Here is a 21,071-nt window from a genome sequence, read left to right as displayed (position 1 = left end):
CACTCACAAATATCAAGACTGGGTGGATGAAAATGATGGGGAAATTCAGAAGCTGCTAAAAGAAAAACAGGTCTCTACTGGGTGTACTAGCAGGATAATTCATCCATGTCTAAGAAGGTAGCATTTAATTCCATCAAAAGTAAAGTACAATCAAAACTTAAGAGAGATGCAAGATTCTTGGCTCAATAAAAAGACAGATGACATTCAATTTTATGCTGTTAGCAACAATCCAAAGTGTTTTTATGATGCCTTGAGTTATAGTGCATCTCAACTACTTAGTGTCCATGGTGCCACACTGATTGGTTGATAAGGACAGGATCCTAAAAGAGATGAGTTGTATACTTCCATAGTGTTCTCAACAGACCATCAATAAATGCTGAAGCTACCATTTACCTCAAGTTGAAACCAATCACTCTCTAGTTGAAGTTTCAACTGAAGAGGCTTTGACTGCCATTTGGTTACTTTTGTGTGGTATAGCAATGGGTGTAAATGAGATTTATAGGGAGGTAGCCCAATCACTCATACAAATTGAAAATTTCCAGATTATACAGCAAAAAGAATTCCCCAGGAGTTCAAGAATGGCTCCATTGTCCATCTTTATAAAGGTAAAGGGAATAGGTTGTCCTGACAATCACAGGGAGGTCTCTCTCTTGGTCATTTCTGGCACAACCCCCCCTCACTTAAATCTAATTCACTTGTATGATCTCCCTGATGTCATGGTCCTCTTAGAGAACCAAGGACAAACAAACACTGCCAGAGTCCTCTTTAATAGGCTGACCTATACCTAGGAAAAAAGTCATCTACTTCTTAGCCAGGAAAAATGCTAAGAACAAAACAGAGAATTGTATACTACATATTTGTAGATCTGACCAAGGCTTTTGATACTGTCAATCATGAGGGCCTATGGAAAATTATGTCAAAATTCAGTTGTTTTAAGAAGTTTATCAGGGGATTCTTTGAGATGATAGTCTCATTCAGCCTTGGGACCAAACCATGGATCCATTTGGTCCCCGTAAATCTCTCCCATTTAATAAATTATTAAATACTCTCTAATCTGTATCTTACTCAATTTCTCTGGCATTACATTTTGGAGGCTCCCAGGTGAGATGTTAGAAAATGAGCAGGATTAGAGATAAGAGACTTTCAGATCTCTGCCTTGGGCCTCAGGGTGGCTATGGATCTGAATTCTTGGCCTGGAGAGGCCAGCCCCGTGGATTTTTTCCCAGAGCCTCCGGGAAAGAAAGCATTTTCCAGCCACAACAGCCTGATGGTAGATACCCCCATTTCAGCCATAGGAAAATTTGGTCAAATTACAGCTATATTGACTTGCTTCTGAGACCTAGCTCAAGCTTTGATTGTAAGCACGCCACACTACACTCATCCCCCTTCCTGGACTGAGCATCTCTGCCCATCTTCAGCAGGAAGTAGTTTTTGAGAAAACCATCACCCCTGTGCCTCATGTAATTTGGACTGATATAGAGGAGTGGGAAAATAGTTGAATTGTTAAAACTGTATTACTGTGTTTAAGATTTGGGATGGAAATCATTAAACTTGTACAACTATTGCTGTTATATTTGAGGGATTTTTAGTCTGTTTTATATATAGTATAGGAATTTTGATTCACTCCTGGGATTTATATGTGGAATGGTTATTTGATAATAAAAAAAGGGAAGAAGACATAGGAAATTGGGGAAACTGGTATATTTTCTTAGGCACTTCTGCCCCACCTCCTATCTTATTAGTTCAGATTTAATTGGAAGTCCTTTAAACAGTCCTTTTTTACTCCTTGCTTAAATTTAGTGGACTATGATTTGCTGGTTATGCTTTAACCTTGGAACCCTTTATTCTGTTGGAATTGCCCTGGTAGATTCAGTTTTGGGGATTATTTTTTAGAAACAATCAGAATCGGACACCTGTCCTGGGACTGGCAGTCACTCTGATCTGTTTCTCCACTCCTGTAACCCCAGTTCATTAATTAGTATTTCAGCATTTTTAAAGAACCTTGCAGGTTGGTATCAGGCTTCTAAAAGTTTGGGGTTTGTCTGCCTTGGTCTAACTGCATAATCTGCTCAGAAATCTGATCCTTTCTACAGCCCTGTCTGTTCCTCTGGGAGGGAGGGGGGGGGAGGAGAGAGGAGGAGACAAATGGAGCTACTCCAAGCCTCACCTCACCCTTTTCCCCTGGAGTGGATTGCCCCTCTGAATGGGCAGCACAACTGTCTTGAGTACTGCTGCTCTATAAGCAGAGACTGAGGCAAAAGCACAAATGACCACAGACCTAACTCACAGTGAACGGTCCATATGCTCCCCAACTGCAGAGATCTGACAGGATTGCAATGAAGAGCTTTGTATATTGCTGATTAACTCTGGGGTTATCAGGGAGAGACTTGTCCTTGCCATAAGTCCTTGCATTGTTCTAGCTTTATTTTGGTTTTTTATTTGGTTTATTTACTTAAGATAGGATTGGTTAAAATTGTGGTACTGAGACCTTCTAGAGGAAAGTAATTCAAAAATTTGAATAGTTAGAAGAGAGAATTCGTGGAATATTGTGCCACAGTTCTCTTTTAAAGTCCTGACCCAGTTTTCTAATTGTCCTATTCAGTTACTCTGCCTCAGCTTATAACCATTCACTCTTAATGTTTGATGGGATAAAGGTCTTTATCCATTTTAGACATCTTTAGATATCAGGAGCCTCTCCAGTACCTCCTTCCCTTATGTCACCCTAGGTGCCTGCCTCATTATATCATCCTCATCCTAGATAATATTATTTTGGTCCTCTCTCTCTTTTTTTAAAAAAAATTATTATAGCTTTCTACTTACAAGACATATGCATGGGTAATTTTCAGCACTGACCCTTGCAAAATCTTCTGTTCCAAGTTTTCCCCTCCTTCCCCCCATCCTTTCCCCCAGATGGCAGGTAGACCAATACATGTTAAATATGTTAAAGTATATGTTAAGTGCAACATATGTACACATATTTATACAGTTATCTTACTGCACAAGAAAAATCGGATTCAGAAAGAAGGTAAAAAATAACATGAGAAGGAAAACAAAAATGTAAGCATACAATAACAGAAGGAGTGGAAGTGCTATGTTGTGGTCTACACTCATTTCCCATACCCCAGAGTTGTCTTAATGTGCATTGCTCTAATTAATAGTAATTTAAAGCATTTTTTCAGATGACTACAGATGGCTTTAATTTTTTCATCTGACAATTGCCTGCTCATATCCTTTGACCATTTATCAATTGAGGAATGACTTGTATTTTTATAAATTTATAAATTTTTATAAATTTCTAAATATTTTAGAAATGAGGCCTTTAATAGAAATACTAGCTATAAAAATTGTTTCTCAGCTTTCTGCTTCTGCTATTTCAAAGTTTATTGAAGCGGTCAAAAGAGATAGCCCAGCATGCAAATAATTAAGAGAAATTCCTGTCTTAGAAGAGGTTAAAGGAGATAACCTGAGACACAAATGATTAATAGAATTTTACATCCTTACGAGAAATTCCTGTCTTATTTACAAGTCTCTCAGGAACCTCTTTGATATAAAACATCTCTATATCCTAAGGAAGTAGAAAACTCCTTTTCAAATACAAACTCTGTTTTATGATTTTGCTCGTGTATAAAATGAATCTCCAAAATTCTATGTCTGGCATTAGGTTTTTCTCTGAGTTGTGCCCGAAGACTTTTCTGCCGTGTCTTCTTCCAGGCAGTTTGGCCTTTCTCCCTGGAGGCCAATCGCCTGCCTATTCTTTCCTAATTAATAAAGATTTTGTTTAATACAGCATTGAGTAGCGAATTCATTCACTAATGAACGTGGCCTTGGTACTTTGGGGAAGGAGGAGGGAGAGAGGTAATCAGACAGCCAGAAAGGGCTGACCTATCTTTGACTTAGAGCATCATTTTTGTCCTCATCTTTTATGTTTTAGTCATATCATCTTCCTGCACAATGAACTTCAGTAGTTCCCTATCACCTCAAGGATCAAATATCTCCTACTTTGTTGGCACTGAAAGCTCTTCATAGCCTGTTATCTTCCTTTTCAGTCTACTAATACTTTTCTTCACTTCCATTCATGTGTTTTATGATCAGCAACACTGGTCTACTTGAAGCAACTTAAAACAATCATCTATATCTGGTCTTAACTTGAGAATGCTTTGCCCTTTCATCTACTCTTAGTTTCCCTAACTTCTTTTAGAATCTAGGTGAGTGGGGGCAGCTAGGTGGCGCAGTGGATAGAGCACCAGCCTTGAATTCAGGAGGACCCCAGTTCAAATCTGGTCTCAGACACTTAACACTTCCTAGCTGTGTGACCCAGGGCAAGTCACTTAACCCCAGCCTCAAAAAAAAAAAAAAAAAAAAAAAAAAAAAAAAATCTAGGTGAGTCACTTAATCCAAATGGTTTCACAAAACAAACAATAAGCAACAACAACAACAACAACAACAAAACCTCCCACACAAACAATATACAGCTGGTGTTATCACAAAACTTTATCAGTTTTGTATTCATGCACTATTCATTTACTGAAAATAAATAAAAGACATACACAGAAAGAATGCTTGATTATATAATCTCTGTGGGAAAATGTTCTCTACTAAAAACCTACCAACAACATAATGATGTGAAGAATTGATGAAAAATGTAGCATTTTCTTAGTAAGTCTACTTAAATCACTAAGGTTCTGTCTAGCTTTAAATCAATCACTCTTCTTCCCCTCCCTCCCAATAGAGAATAAAGTAGGAATAAAAGGAATGTACTTGAACAAAATTCCCAAACTAAAAACTCCTAAGAACATCACAGCCAAAATCCATGGCTTCCAGACCAAAGAAAAAATAGAGCAAATATCTAGAAAAAAAGAATCCAAGCACTAAGAAGCCACAGTCAGAAACAAATTATAAGCCCTCACTATAAAAGAGCACAAAACTTAGAATGCAATAATCTAGAAGGCAGAAAATATATATGGATTTATAACCAAAAATAATTTATTCAGCAAAACAGCTTAATACTCCAGGGGAAAAAAATGAACCCTCTAATTAAACAGAGGATTTCCAAGCATTCCTGATGAAAAGACCAAAATTATGAAGAAACTCTGAAGTTCAAACACAGGTGTGAAGAGAAACATGAAAAGGTAAATATGAATGAACAATGACAAAGGACAAAATGCTCACATTCATATGTGGGGAGATGATACATATATTCCCCCCTCTGAACTCTATTCTCATCAGGAGTCACAGAGGGAGTCCAATTAGATAAGTTCTAAGAGTAGTTGTTATATCTTGATGAACTGAAGAACTGAAAGGGAGAGTAAGAGAACCACATTACAGAAAATGAGGGGAGAGTGGAGCTGAGAAGCTAAAGGGAAGAGAGAAAAGGGAAAGGTAGGGAAAATTATGCTAGATTAAGGTACTTAATCCCTCTAAGGGGATAAAAAAGCATATATATATGTACACATATATATATAAAACATAACAAAAACCTTTATATTCTTTGAGATAAAAAGAATGGAAATCTGAAGGGGTGTCCATAAACTGGACAATGGATTATTAACTAGTTATGGTATATAAATGTTGTGGAATACTAATGTGCTGATTTCTTATCAACATAATGACCAACTATGATTCCAGAACACTAATGATGAAATATGCTACCCATACTGTCTCCTATAGCATTGAAGGCATAGCAGTGAAGGATTCAAAATGGGGGGAAAAAAAAAAAAAGAAGAAGAAATCAAATTTTTTTTGGGAGATTGCCATTGTGGCAATTTGCTTAGCTTGCCAATATGTGTTTGTAATGGGTTTGGTTTTTCTTCTTTCCTAAAATGGCAGGGAGTGAAGAGGTGAATTGGATGATTTAAAACTAAATATTTTTTGAAAAATGAAAAACAAAACAAAACAAACAAAAAAAACACACACACAAAACATTTTAGCACTAAAAGAAAATCAATTGAATATAAAATTTAGCTGATTAAAAAAATTAGGAAGCCCAATTTAATGACACATATTAAAAGTATTGTGTATGAAGAACTGTTAAGTGGGGGCAGTATGGCTGCAGTAGAAATAGCTTTCATTTTCATAATTTAGTTCTTAAAACTAAGTGTATTGCATAATGTTGTTTTATCCAGTAGTTTTTAAATTAAAAAAAATTTACATTTGCTTAAAAAATTAAATGTTACTGTCATCTTCCAATTACCCCCTTGCTTAAAAAGAAAAAAAATGAAGTTATAAGAACAAACCAACAAACTTATTATTATCTGTCAGTATATCTCCCAAATGCCATTTGTGGTTCTCTCTGTAGAGAACAAGGTTGCTTGATCACTGCTCCTTTAAAGCCAAGATTGGGCCACACAGTATTTCTAGGGAAATGACTTATTATTTTGCAGAGGGTGAGGTAAGGGGTGATGATAGTAAATGCTTGTATAGACTGTACATGTCATCTGCACTAAGGTAAAAAGTCACAAAAATGAGTAGCCTCTAATATTTATATAATTGTTGGGATTGTTTATGTCTATGCAACTGTTGGAATTTCTATTTATTTTCGTACATCCACTGCCAATAAGCACATACTTATGTGTGTGTTATGTATGTATGTGCACATATATGCACACAAACAGAAAAAACAAGCATTTATAGATAAAACCTCTATTTTATCTTTTCTGATTATTTTTTCCCCTATATCCCCCCCCCTATACTTTTCTAATTTCACAAACTGATCTCAATTTATTTATTAAACCATACCTGACACTTAAGGGCAATGAGGAAGTGGGCCTGCCTTGGTGCCCTTAGCACTCTTCCCACCTGTTAGCAGGTGAAATGAGGCAAAATAAACATTGAGAGCAAGCAATCATAAGGGGTTAATCAGGAAAATGAGAAACAAGGGCTTTACCTTTGCAATAGCAGAGGTGTGTTTGTCAGTTGTCCGGTTTTTATATCATGAAGCAAAGATTATCATCAGCATATTGCTCTAAATCTATACAATAATTCTCTGTTAAACTCTACTGAAGTAGGATTCCTCCCTAAACATAACTCTTAAAATTTTATAGTCATTCTTGAGTCTTTCCAGGGCTGAGACATCCTGAAAATTAGTTGACAAATTTAGTCTTTTAACTAATCTTCTTGCTTCTATCTACTTGCTTTATTGTCTAATCTCAATCTTTCCACAAGGACAAGAAATACTTTTGTCAGAAATTTTGTTACAATCTAGGTCGGTGACATTCCCAGAATTTTCCTCATTTACTATTAACAATCCTATCAAAAAAGGATCCACTAAAGTAAGAAAAATATTATTCTATGCACATGACAATTATAAAGAAATATACACCCACATTTAACACCACATACTAAGATAAGATCAAAATGGGTCCAAGATTTAGGCATAAAGAACGAAATCATAAATAAATTGGAGGAACATGGGATGGTTTACCTCTCGGACTTGTGGAGGAGGAAGGACTTTGTGTCCAAGGGAGAACTAGAGACCATTATTGATCACAAAATAGAAAATTTTGATTACACCAAATTAAAAAGTTTCTGCACAAACAAAACTAATGCAAACAAGATTAGAAGGGAAGTAACACATTGGGAAAACATTTTTACAGTTAAAGGTTCTGATAAAGGCCTCATCTCCAAAATATACAGAGAATTGACTTTATAAGAAATCAAGCCATTCTCCAATTGATAAATGGTCAAAGGATATGAACAGACAATTCTCAGATGATGAAATTGAAACTATTTCTACTCATATGAAAGAGTGTTCCAAATCACTATTGATCAGAGAAATGCAAATTAAGACAACTCTGAGATATCATTACACAGCTGTCAGATTGGCTAAGATGACAGGAACAAATAATGATGAATGTTGGAGGGGCTGTGGGAAAACTGGGACACTGATGCATTGTTGGTGGAGTTGTGAAACAATCCAACCATTCTGGAGAGCAATCTGGAATTATGGCCAAAAAGTTATCAAAATGTGCATACCCTTTGACCCAGCAGTGCTACTACTGGGCTTATATCCCAAGGAAATACTAAAGAAGAGAAAGGGACTTGTATGTGCAAGAATGTTTGTGGCAGCCTTTTCATAGTGGCTAGAAACTGGAAAATGAATGGATGCCCATCAATTGGAGAATGGTTGGGTAAATTATGGTATATGAATGTTATGGAATATTATTGTTCTGTAAGAAATGACCAACAGGAGGAATACAGAGAGGCTTGGAGAGACTTACATCAACTGAAGCTGAGTGAAACGAGCAGAACTAGGAGATCATTATACACTTCAACAATGATACTGTATGAGGATGGATTCTGATGGAAGTGGATATCTTCAACATAGAGAAGAGCTAATCCAATTCCAATTGATCAATGATGGACAGAATCAGCTACACCCAGAAAAGGAACACTGGGAAATGAGTGTAAACTGTGAGCATTGTTTTTTGTTTTGTTTTTCTTCCCACATTATTTTTAGCTTCTGAATACAATCCTTCCTTTGCAACAACAACAACAACAACAAAATTCAGTTCTGCACATATATATTGTACCTAGGATATACTATAAGATATTTAATATGTATGGGAATGCCTGCCATCTAGGGGAGGGGGTGGTGGGAAGGAGGGGAAAAACTCGGAACAGAAGGGAGTACAAGGGATAATGTTGTTAAAAAAAAAAAAATTATCTATGCATATGTACTGTCAAAGAAAATGTTATAATTATAAAAATTAATAAAAAACAAAATAAAATTTAAAAAAATATATACAAGTAGACAACGAAATAAGTGGCGCAAATTTAAAAAAATTCTAAGTCAATTATAAAATATAAAGGAAAAAGATCATTCAAACAGATTCTTGTCAGTTGCAGAAAAAAATTAAAATACAATTTTAAAAACTCAAAAGAATACTTACTTCACCAGAGAGGCAGCTTCAGGAAGCACTTCAGCAAATGATTCTCGGAATATGATTGCATTTTTCCGTTTACAATTCTGTATGACATCATTGGCCAGGTAAAAGAGATTCAGTCGGTGTGGAAAGGCAGCTAGAAATGAATAAAGATTTTTTAAAAAAATTAGTACTTGTATGGGATATTGTTGCACACATTATTCTCAATTGCATTCTAGGTATGCCTATTTTCTATTTTGTCAGGTTGATTTGATGACAGTAAGACCAAAAAGAGAAGTACTTTGATATTCAAACATCTGAATAAACTGTTTTCTAGAGAAATTCTGAAGGGTTATTATATTTGACCCTTTATCTTCTCAAGTAAATTAAACCTATAATTTACAAAAGAAATGTAATATAAAAGTCAACAATTAATATCTGAGTATTTTAAGGTAACTTTAAGCTGTCACTAGTGAATACAGCAGGTGAAATATCTTATAGCTGATTATTTTATTTAGGTGGTAAAATAATTGAGAAAATTCAAAGGATACCGGCTTTTTGTCAGCAAGATTCATCATGGTGATTTAAGATCTACCTGAAAGGAATAATCATAATGTCTAATCCAGTACTAAAGCTTTAATGACCTAATAGTAAAACTTTAATACAGAAAAGTAAATAGCTGAACAAAACACATGTAGCTCATGATACTTTGGTCAGCAACTCTTGTTGGGTACAGCAATCTGACCTAGCTCCTGATATGATGGGGGAGAGAAGAGGATCCAAAAAAGTACAAAACTTAGCTGCTAACTATGGGACTCTGGGCAAATCACTTGTCCTCAATAATAATTTTCATTGGAATTTCCTTCACAGATGAAATTACAAATATAAATCCATTCTTCCAACCCCCCCCTTCCCTAATGATGATGACAACAACTGGTGTCCTCAGAAAATTTAAAAGCAAGTAGAGAAAATGAGATGTATCCATATTTAAAAGATCAACTAAAAAATATAAGGCAAGTTATTACCAAAAGAATAGATAGTGGTGGTATCTATCTATCTATCTATCTATCTATCTACATATTAATGGGAAAAAAAGGACAAAGTGGGACCAAGGAGTGCAGGTCTAGGTCTAACCTCTGGACTAGCAAATTAACCTCAAATTTATTCACCTGTGAAATGAAAGGACTTAGGACAAGATGACCTAAGATCTATTCCAATTCTAATTTGCAAGTAATAATGATGTAAATATTATAGGAACTAAAAGGAAAGAATAACCATTCCTAGAGTGATCAGGAAAGCTTCAAAGTAGAATTGGTATTTGAACATGAAAAATAGGTAGTAATTTAAAAATGCAAAGGAATGAGAACCATATTCTAATAATATCTGGAGAGCAAAGATAATTTAGAAACATGTTATTAAAATGGAGAAGTTCTTTCTGAAGGAAAACAAGGAAGGGGAGGATGAAAAATTAATGATCTATTATTAGAGTAAGGGGCAGATATCAAGGGCAGAGTATAAGAGGCACTCGGAGGCTTATTCTGCCAGAGCCTGATAAACAGGGCATAGAAGTAAACCTCATTAACGAGGAAAAGCCTCCTCACTCTTGCTGATCATGCTTTAACTTGTGCACTCTCAGTCATGTGATCTGGGGAGTATAAAAAGGGGGTTACAGAAGGCTGGGGGGAGGGACTTTGAGGGAAAGGAAGGGGAACTCCAGAGTGAAAGCTAGAGGGAATGTCAGGGAACGCTTTGTATAAAAGTGATAGAATAAAGACCTGTTGTGGCATACTTGAGTGACTCAGGTGTTCTGTGGGGGAACCTCTAAAGAGGTAGCTGATTGAGATAATTGGAGCTCGAGATGTCCAAGACCAGGAGAAGGTAAGAAAGCAGGTGACCCCTGCTGAGGTAAGCAGCAGGAAGTTTCCGATCTATTCTTTTTAGGGCAAAGATTTTGCACAGGGGAATAGAGGTATTAAAGTTCAGAAAATCACATGTATTACTATGGAAGATTTGTCAATATGGTGTGTTGCTTTAAGAAATAATGGCCCTGGGTTGTGTTTCTAAATTTTGCTACATTCAGAATTTGTATTAATTACTTGGATGATCACATTTTACTGAATTTTGATGATACAAATTTGATAAATTATCAGTTTTTTTAAAGTTATTTAATTCAATGAGGCACTAACTGTGCAAGACATAAGAAATATAAGACAAAAATAAAAAAAAATCTATAAGTTAATTATTAGTTGATAAATTCCAAGTAAATATATGTTGTTTCTTCTTTCGAACTATGCCTCCTGAACCCTAGATATTATTTACACCCTTACCTCATTCAAACTTTAGAAACCAGTCTGACTGGCAAGAAATGAGCCACTGCTTTACTTTGCCTGTCACTAGCATACAGATGGGCATCCCTCATTCCCTTTCAAGCTTACTTTTTTACATTGTAACTAACCCTTCTGAATATAAGCTCTTGAGGACAGGAATTAAGCTCGATGGTACTTAGCCTCAGTGCTTAGCACATAGTTTAAGCATGGATCTTTTCTTTCTATGTATCTATCTGTCATGCTTGTCAAGGTCTTCATTTATCTTTGGTGTTTATCTGTAGTCACTCTGAATCTCAAAGCAAAAAGACTTGAACAAGTCATGTTTTCAAGGGTAACTTTCACTGAAAAAGGTCAAAATATTTTTAAGCTCCCTCTCCCTAAAAGTCTCTCCATTTTATGACTAAGGGATAATAGGTAATCTTCTGGTCACTCAACTTCAGAAAGATTAATTTTTTTATCAAATATCTATCATTTTTTCTTTACATCTCTTATCTCTTTTTCTTTCTATTCCTGTCCTCACCACTCTTATAATCTTATGGTCTACCTAATTTCCATCTATCCTAGGATCTCTTTCTGCCCTTTCCAAGTCATCAAACATAGTGCTGCCAGACTAAACTTTTTACAAAAATATTTTGATTTCTTAATTCTCCCACTAAAAACTCTCTGTAGATTTCTCCACTTGCAAATAGTTGGCAAAAAACCTTCACTATTTAGTCCTCGCCAATATACTATACTCCCTCTCAACTTATCTGTGTTGCCCCCTCCCTTAATAAAGAGGATAGGATCTGTGATTTTATATGTATAGGAAACGTTTAATAAGGTAACTCTATATGCCTCTATAAATGTTTTATAACTTAAGGGTCTTAGAGAGTTGTTTGGGGCATGGGAAGTTAAACCAATCTCTAGGGAAATTCAGTCATGATATATCAACAAAAGTATTACTGAATCCAGGTTAGATCTTTCCATACAGAGACAGAGCCTTTGGCCTAATGCCATCCCCATCCATAGTATAGGAAGTCTCACTTCTGTACAACTATTTGGAAATAATACTCATCTCTTCACCTCATTTTGCAGTGGTCTCAGGCGTGGCAACTTTATTATCTTTATTCCCTGCATCCCCAAACACTTTTTACAAAGAAGCAAACCATAGAACAATTAACCAATTAACTTTTCACTTCAGCACTGTCTGGGAAGATCTTTAAATGTAAACATAGCTCATTTGTCAATACCATTTCCTCTTCTCCCAGCAACCCCAGATTAATTTTTTCAAAAACAAAATTAGTAACTCAGAGCTGCTGATAAATTATGAAAAAGAGAATTACATATGAAATCACATTTTAAAAAAAACAAACTGTAAATTGTTAATTAGAACTGTAATTCCAATACAGTCCAGTTACTTATCTCTTTTAGAACTTCTTTCTGCTCTTTTCTGTATATACTACAAATGTTTCATTAATAATCCTCCCTCAGTTCCAATAACCTGGTGATGAAGAGAGCCATCTACACTCATAGTGAGAACAGTGGAAACTGAACGTGGATAGTATTTTCACTCTTTTTGGTATTGTTTGTTTGCATTTTGTTTTCTTTCTCTTTCTTTTTTCCTTTTTGATCTGACTTTTCTTGTGCAACAAGATAATTGTATAACTATGTATGTGTGTATATATATTAGATTTAGCACATATTTTTATTTTAATTTTTCTTTCCTTTTTTAAAAATTAAAGCATTTTATTTACAAAACATATGCATGAGTAATTTTTCAGCATTGACCCTTGAAAAATCTTCTGTTCCAACTTTTCCCCTCCTTCCCCTGGATGGCAGGTAGACCAATACATGTTAAATATGTTAAAGTTTATGTGAAATACAATATATGTATACATATCCATATAATTATTTTGCTGCACAAGACAAATCGGACTTAGAGATAAGGTAAAATTAACCTGAGAAGAAAATAAAAAATGCAAGCGGACAAAAACAAAGGGAGTGGAAATGCTATGTAGTGGTTAACACTCATTTCCCAGAGTTCTTTCACTGGATGTAGCTGGTTCTCTTCATTATTGAACAAATGGAACTGATGTGGTTCATCTCATTGGGTTTTTTTTGTTTGTTTTTAAATTTTAAGGAATTTCTTTTTTTTTTTTTAATTATAGCTTTTTATTTACAAGATATATGCATGGGCAATTTTACAGCATTGACAATTGCCAAGCCTTTTGTTCCAATTTTTCCCCTCTTTCCCCCCACCCCCCTCCCCCAGATGGCTGGTTGACCAATACATGTTACATATTTAAAGTATAAATTAAATATAATATATGTATACATATCCAAACAGTTACTTTGCTGTACAAAAAGAATTGGATTTTGAAATAGTGTACAATCAGCCTGTGAAGGAAATAAAAAATGCAGGCGGACAAAAATAGGGGTATTGGGAATTCTCTGTAGTGGTTCATAATTATCTCCCAGAGTTCTTTTGCTGGGTGTAGCTGGTTCCGTTCATTACTGCTCTACTGGAACTGATTTGGTTCATCTCATTGTTGAATATGGCCACGTCCATCAGAATTGATCACATAGTATTGTTGTTGACGTATATAAAGATTTCCTGGTCCTGCTTATTTCACTCAGCATCAGTTCATGTCAGTCTCTCCAGGCCTTTCTGAAATCATTCTGCTGGTCATTTCTTACAGAACAATAATATTCCACAACATTCATATACCACAATTTATTCAGCCATTCTCCAATTGATGGCAATTCACTCAGTTTCCAGTTTCTGGCCACTACATAGAGGGCTGCCACAAACATTCTTGCATATACAGGTCTTTGGAATATAAGCCCAGTAGTAACACTGCTAAATCAAAGGGTATGCACAGTTTGATAATTTTGAGCATAGTTCCAAATTGCTCTCCACAATAGCTGGACGTATTCACAATTCCACCAATAATGTATCAGTGTTCCAGTTTTCCCACATCATTCCAACATTTAGCATTATCTTTTCCTGTCATTCTTGCCAATCTGAGGTATGTGGTGATATCTCAGAGTTGTCTTAATTTGCATTTTTCTGATTAATAATGACTTGCAGCATCTTTTCATATAGCTAGAAATTGCATAACATATATATTTTTTTTTATCACATTTAACATATATTGGATTACTTGCCATCTAGGAGTAAGGGGAAATTTGGAATGTAAGGTTTTGCAATGGTCAATGTTGAAAAATTATCCATGCATAGGTTTTGAAAATAAAAAGCTTTAATAATAATGAAAATATTAACTTTAATAATAATTTTAAAAATCCAATAATCCTCCCCCCCTTTTCTTTTGGCACTTTGATTACTGATTACTACCCATGCCCATAACTAAACTAAGCACCTTTCTTTCTTCTTTTTTTCCTTAAGTTTTAAAATATTTCTTTTAAAAAAATTTATTATTATAGATGTTTATTTACAAAACATATGCAGGGGTAATTTTTCAACACTGACCCTTGCAAAACTTCTGTTCCAAAATTTTCCCTCCTTTCCTCCATCCCCTCCCCTAAATGACACATAGTCCAATACATGTTAAAATATATGTTAAATCCAATATATGCATACAAATTTATATAATTATCTTGTTGCTCAAGAAAAATCAGATCTAGAAAGAAAAAAGCCTGAGAAGGAAAACAAAAAATGCAAACAATAACATGCTATATTGTGGTCTATACTCATTTCCCATAGTCCTCTCTTTGGGTGTAGATGGCTCTCTTTATTACTGAACTGGAATAATTGTTCATTACTGAACAATTGGAACTAGTTTGAATCATCTCATTGTTGAAGAGAGCCATGTCCATCAGAATTGATTGTTGTATAGTCTTCTTGTTGCTGTGTATAATGAACTTCTGGTTCTGCTCACTTCCCTCAGCATTAGTTCATGTAAGTCTCTCCAGGCCTCTCTGAAATCATCCTACTGGTTGTTTCTTACAGAACACTAATATTCCATAACATTCAAATATCATAATTTATTCAGCCATTCTCCAATTGATGGGCATCCATTCAATTCTGAGATCAGTACTTCTAAGACCTCAATATTCTTCTAACCACTCATACAAGCAACTTCAATCATCCTTCTTTTCTTTTCCCCCATCCCCCACATCCAAGCAAAGACTTGTGTCCATTCTCTCTGGCATGCAGAGTCCCCTCTCTACATTCACACATTCAGTTTCCAGTTTCTAGCCACTACAAAAAGGGCTGCCACAAACATTTCTGCACATGTAAACACCTTTCTTTCTAAAAATAGGTTAAAAAAAAAATACAATTACAACTTGGTTATGTCAGAAAAAGTATGTCTCACTCTGCATCGCTAGTTCCCCACAAAAGTACTGATTGTTCAGCAAAATGATGAGCTCTTAAACTTTTGACTTGTCTCTCATGATTAAGTCGTCATTGTCCGTCCCCTGTCCCCCACTCCCACCTCCCTGCTGGGGTTAAGTGACTTGCTCAGGATCACACAGCTAGGAAGTGTTAAGTGTCTGAGACCAGATTTGAACTCCAGTCCTCCTGAATTCAAGGCTGGTGCTCTATCCACTGTGCCACCTAGCTGCCCCTCATGATTAAGTTATACCAAAATGTTGACTGAAGGGGAGTGTAGTATTGTAGTGACCGATTTAGTACCGTGGATATCATAGAATCAGCCAAAGTCAGGATAAGCAAAAGTCTTTATTCTTGGTCTTTGGAGGTTGCAGTCAGGGGATTAATTATAGGAATCTCCACTGCCAAAAAATGATCCTGCTTGTCCTACTCCACCCCCTGATCTTCCTTACCATCTCTGTCCACACCCAGAGATCCAGCCAGCACAGAATTGAGTAGGGTCATCCTCTAAGCATGTTAATAGAGAATTGTCCAATTGGTAATTAGCCTCAAGTGCTAGGTTATTTTGAGTTAAGTGCATCTGCTCAGTTCTAGACCTTTACATTGTATGGTGAAGTGAGTGATACATGTGTATTTGGAAGGAAATGAATTAAAATTCACTATCAATGTGACCCTGGGTAAATCACTGTTGTCTTAGCCTCAGCTTCCTCACCTGAAAAATAGGGATTATAATATCACTTAATTTATAGGATTATTTGCAAGGATCAAGTGAAATAATATAAGCATAAATTACATTGCTATGTAAATGTTAGCTGCTATTTAATTTGGTTTAATAAAATTCTGAATAAAATTTTTCTACTTTTTATTCTGCCAACACATGTTGGTTCATAATCAACAATCATTCTTATGGTCATTTTTTTTTATTCTCCAAATACTTATGTCTAATTGGAAATAACCAAATGTCTCATGAAATGATGCTTCTTGTTTTTTGAAATATAAGATAAAACTACCAACTCTTTCATTTGCTTCTCCAAGGAAAGCCTTAATAAACTATCTTTCCAAGGAGCTGAAATAGTCTTCTAACTTCTTACTTTGTAAGGAAAATATCAACATTGATATGATTCAATTATTGCCACGATATGTTTACTCAAATCACTTCACACACAAAATTTCACATTTGGAGTACAAACTGCAAGGTTAATATGTTTATGGAAGGTCCTAAAACTGCACGAATCTTACTATCTTCTTGTTCCTTTTCTGATACTAGCATTGCAGATGCAAATGCCTCTGATCTAGGAATGAGGCCATTTTGTATTTTTTTCTTTGTTTTATGAGTTGCCATGGCTAAAGAATTTACCAAGTGACTGGTAAAGAGTTTCTATGTACTGAGCTAGATTAGTCCTTGGGAAGTAGACACAATCTTCCAATGGAGAAGGGTGGTAGAAGATTATGAACAATACTGACGCAAAACAGTGAGAAGTGGAAAGAAATAGTGAGCAGTTTCAAGTCACTGTGGCAAGACTCAATTAGGTAGAGTCATTTAGAGGGCATAAAAGATGAAATTGGAAAGAAGACAATAATAGAATGACAGAAAATATTGAAAAAAGATTTTAAAAACAAAGTCTTTTCATCATTAAGACCATCAGAATCGCTACATTTGGATTCTATCAATATAGGCCCAGAAGCACTTACAAAATAAGTGGAAATGGTATTGAAGGAAAAAAAAAAAAAAAGATAGGAGAAATTGGATATATCAGGGTAAGGTTACACAGAGGAAGTCTTATGCTGGAGATGACAATTTTGAGGGTGTTGAGGATTGAATCTCAAAACATCTGAGGGAGAAGAAAGCAAAGGCATAGAAAAAATCTTGGGTTTTCCTATTATAAAAAATAAAGGTGCCTGAGATCTTCTCATATCAATAACTAAAACTACGACTATCTTTCCATTCATGTAAAAAAAATTTTTTTTAAAAACAAAAACATGAAGTGTATATAGGATGAGAATATTAGAAGATCTTCCTAACTGATACTGTTAAGGAACCCGCATCTTTGCCATACACAAGTGACCCAAAGTAAGAGACAATCAAGATCTCCTGTGCTTACTGAAAACAAAAAGAATGGATTTATTGGAGCAAAATTAAGGGATCTCTTCCAATAAGATGTCTCTTGTGTATACATAAAAATTATGTAAGATTTCTTGAAATATATAACAATAGAAATGGCCTTGTTCATAGTGCTTGTTCAAAACTCTCTATGATCATTAACAGCAAGTGAAGAATAGAACAGGGAGACATAATCAAAGATATTCAAACTAATATAGGAGAGATCTATCAAGTAAGGGCTGAGAAGACCTTCTTCAATAGATGAGTTCTTTCTAATGTTCTTATTTATGCTTTTTCTATCAACTCTAAGAGTGGCCTAACTATTCAAACGGACATATAAACCATGGAGCTTAGAACTATTTCTTTAAAGATAAACTTGCTCACATCTAAAATCTTTTCCTCTACTCATTTCATTCTTTGGCTCTCTCTGAGTCCTGGCTTTCCTACCTTTTCCAGCAGTAGATGAACTTTTACTCATTCTCCTAACAGTTAGGACCTAATTCACTGGTCAAGGTAAGGGCATTGGAATATTCTTTGCTGTCTACCACTGCTTCCAAGCTCATCCTCTAGTACCTCACACAACTTCTCCTATGAAGGTTTACTATACATCCATATTTGCCGCCCAATCAAAATAATAGTATGTGCTTAATAAAAATTAACTGATTGATGTGTTTCCAGTAGGTTGCAACACAATATGAACATGGAATTACCAAGAAGTGGAATAAAATATGTCATCAAAGAAATTTAAGAGCAAAAAAAAGACAGGCTTTTTTTCAAGTAGTCGGTATGAGGAATGAATGGACAAAGTTCATGTTTCACTGGAATCCAAGAAACATCAAGAGAAAGTAAAGAATTCCTTCACCCTTCCTACCAGCTGTGATCTGATCCTTGATGAGATCACAGATCCATCCCAGTACTTCGAAGACCTCAATATTCTTCTAACCACTCATACAAGCAACTTTAATCATCCTCCTTTTCTTTTCCCCCACCCCCCAATCCAAACAAAGACTTGTGTCCATTCTCTCTGGCATGCAGAGTCCCCTTTCTACTTTCACACAGCCATATTTGTCCCCCTTCCCCCCCCAGGGAGGCCTTCCTCACCTCTCACTTATACCTTTTAATTCATGTCCCCATAGCTGTTTTCATCTTTTCCTAATTCATCTTCCACCAGTTCAGTTCAATACTGGGTTAAAGGACCAGCAGGAACATAAAGAATTTCCTGAACCTCTCCTCCTGCTAGGACCTCTCTCCCTAATGACTATGTATTTCTCTTGAATGCAGAGAAGAAAACTGGTATCAAAGCCAGGAAAAAGAGACCTGAGTTCTAGCCCTACCTCTGCCACCTATGTGTGTGACTACCCTTCAGTGCCCTAGCTCAAGGCTTCTTAAACTTTTCCCACTTATCATCCTTTTTTGCCCAAAAAATTTTTACGTGATCCCAGATATATAAATATATAAAATAATCATACAAATCAAATATTTATTACTAACAAATCAATTTTGTGGCATCCATATTCAGTTACAAGATCCCATGTGGAGTCACAAACCACCATTTAATAATCTAGGCTCTGAGCAACTCAATTGCAGACAAAGTGGAGCTTGTCTCCTTACCATTAAATCATGGGTCCTTATGCCCAAGTGTACATATTTCTACCCCTTAGATGACAAGTTCTGTGAGATCAGAGGGGTATTTTTTTTTTAAATATTTGTATCAATGTAGCAATGATTAATCCAGGAATTAAAGTCTATTAGTCAATTCTGACCTGCCACTAAAGACAGTTCCTGTCCTCAAAGTAGTAACATACTAATGAGAAAGAAAATATGTAAATAGGCACATACAAGAATAGATGAGAGAGGGAAAGTACAAGCAGGTGGGAGGAACTGGAAGAAAAGGCCTCCCTCAGAAGGGAGAATTTGAGCTGAGTCTTAAAGGAAAACAGGGATTCTAAGAATGGAAGAGAACAGGGAGAATAACTCAGACACTGGGTCAGTGGATTTGGTCATTTAAGAAGTCATTACTAACTTTGGGAAGAGCAATTTCAACTGTAAATGTGTACATATAGCAGATGTTCAATAAATGCCATTAGATTAATTTGTCAACCTGATGACTGCTTAGAGTAGGATGATCAAAGTATGATTATCACTATTCTAATTCATCTTCTAATCAGTAATCAAATTGATTTTCCTGAAATTCAAGTCAGACCATATCTTCCCTTATTCCCCTCATTCATTCATTCCAATGGCTTCATCTAGGAAAAGAGGCAAAGTCAACAAACATTTATTAAGTGCCTTAATCTAGCCAAGCAATGTGCTAAGTGCCAGGGATTCAAAGAAAGGTATAAGCTCCCCCTCAGGAAGCTCAAAAATTTAATGAAGGAAGATAAAAGTTAAATCTTCTGAATGTAGGTCCCTACTTTTCCCACTCCCAAACCTCAATCCCTTCCCTCAGACTCATTCCATTCATCTTGTATCCCCTTGTTAGGCTATGAGCCCCTAAATAAAATCTAGGAGATTTTTATTTTTTTTTGACTAGGTGAGGGAGGAGGTATTTTTGCCTGAATTGCTATCTAGCCTTAATCAATGAATGGGCAGCCTCAATCCGACAGCCTTGTTGAAGACCTCAGCTTAAGTCTCCCATTGCATCTCTAGTCATCCTGATCTACATCTGGGCACTGGACCCAGATAGCTCTGGAGGGGAAAGTGAGCAACTGACTTTGAACAGTCTCCTTCACTTAAATCCAATTCACTTGCATGTCATGGCATCCCCTTCCTGATGTCATGGTCTTCTTTGAAAAGAAGGACAAACAACAAAGAGCTCCTTGAGAGCAGGGATAGTGTTTTGCCTTTCTTTGTATTTCTTCAATATCTCACCATTCCATTTCATCAACATTGTATAATAACTGTTACAGAATTTCAACAAGGCAATCTTTCTATACCTGCCTTATCAACTCATTCCATTCTCTTACAATGACTCTTACAAACCTTTTCATCTCTCCTCAAATTTCCCAAGGTCCCACCCAAATCTAACCCTTCTACTTGCTCAAGCAATCCCATTCTTTGTCTCCAAACTGCCCTGTCACCCCCACTGTATTAATTCTTTTCAGTATTTCCTTATCTAATGTCTAAAACCATGCTTATGTTTCCCCCAGCCTGGAAAAAAAAATCTTCATTTTATCCTTTCACTCCTGATACCGTGTTTCCCCGATAATAAGACCTATCCTGAAAATAAGACACCCACATACTCTTTAATATTCCGCTAAAATAAGCCCTCCCCCGAAAATAAGCCCTATCGAACTTACTATGAAAACGGTCATCATGGTGATCCCCTGCGCTATATGCTGCGTAGCGGTACCTTCAGTAAGCAGCGCCGCCCTCCCCTCCCGGGTGAAACGCACGTCGCGCTCAGAGCTGCATCCAATCAGAGCTGCAGCAGTGAGCGCGTCATCCTC

The 21,071-nt window shown here is 36.0% G+C and overlaps 1 protein-coding gene across 6 annotated transcripts in view; it reads right to left on the bottom strand.

The window, feature by feature from the left end:
* RPRD2 (regulation of nuclear pre-mRNA domain containing 2) overlaps positions 1-21,071 on the bottom strand; it is an 83,779-nt gene that overhangs the window by 45,137 nt on the left and 17,571 nt on the right. For all 6 annotated transcript variants that reach the window (XM_074263380.1, XM_074263377.1, XM_074263376.1 and 3 more), the window contains exon 2: positions 8,889-9,018. In XM_074263380.1, coding sequence (XP_074119481.1) covers positions 8,889-9,018 — 130 coding nt within the window. The remainder of the gene's footprint in view (positions 1-8,888; positions 9,019-21,071) is intronic.

The sequence above is a fragment of the Sminthopsis crassicaudata genome, chromosome 4, assembly GCF_048593235.1.
Source record: "Sminthopsis crassicaudata isolate SCR6 chromosome 4, ASM4859323v1, whole genome shotgun sequence".
NCBI classification, from domain to species: domain Eukaryota; kingdom Metazoa; phylum Chordata; class Mammalia; order Dasyuromorphia; family Dasyuridae; genus Sminthopsis; species Sminthopsis crassicaudata.
The sequence above is the reverse complement of the archived record's forward strand: the minus strand, read 5'-3'. Positions and strand labels throughout refer to the sequence as shown.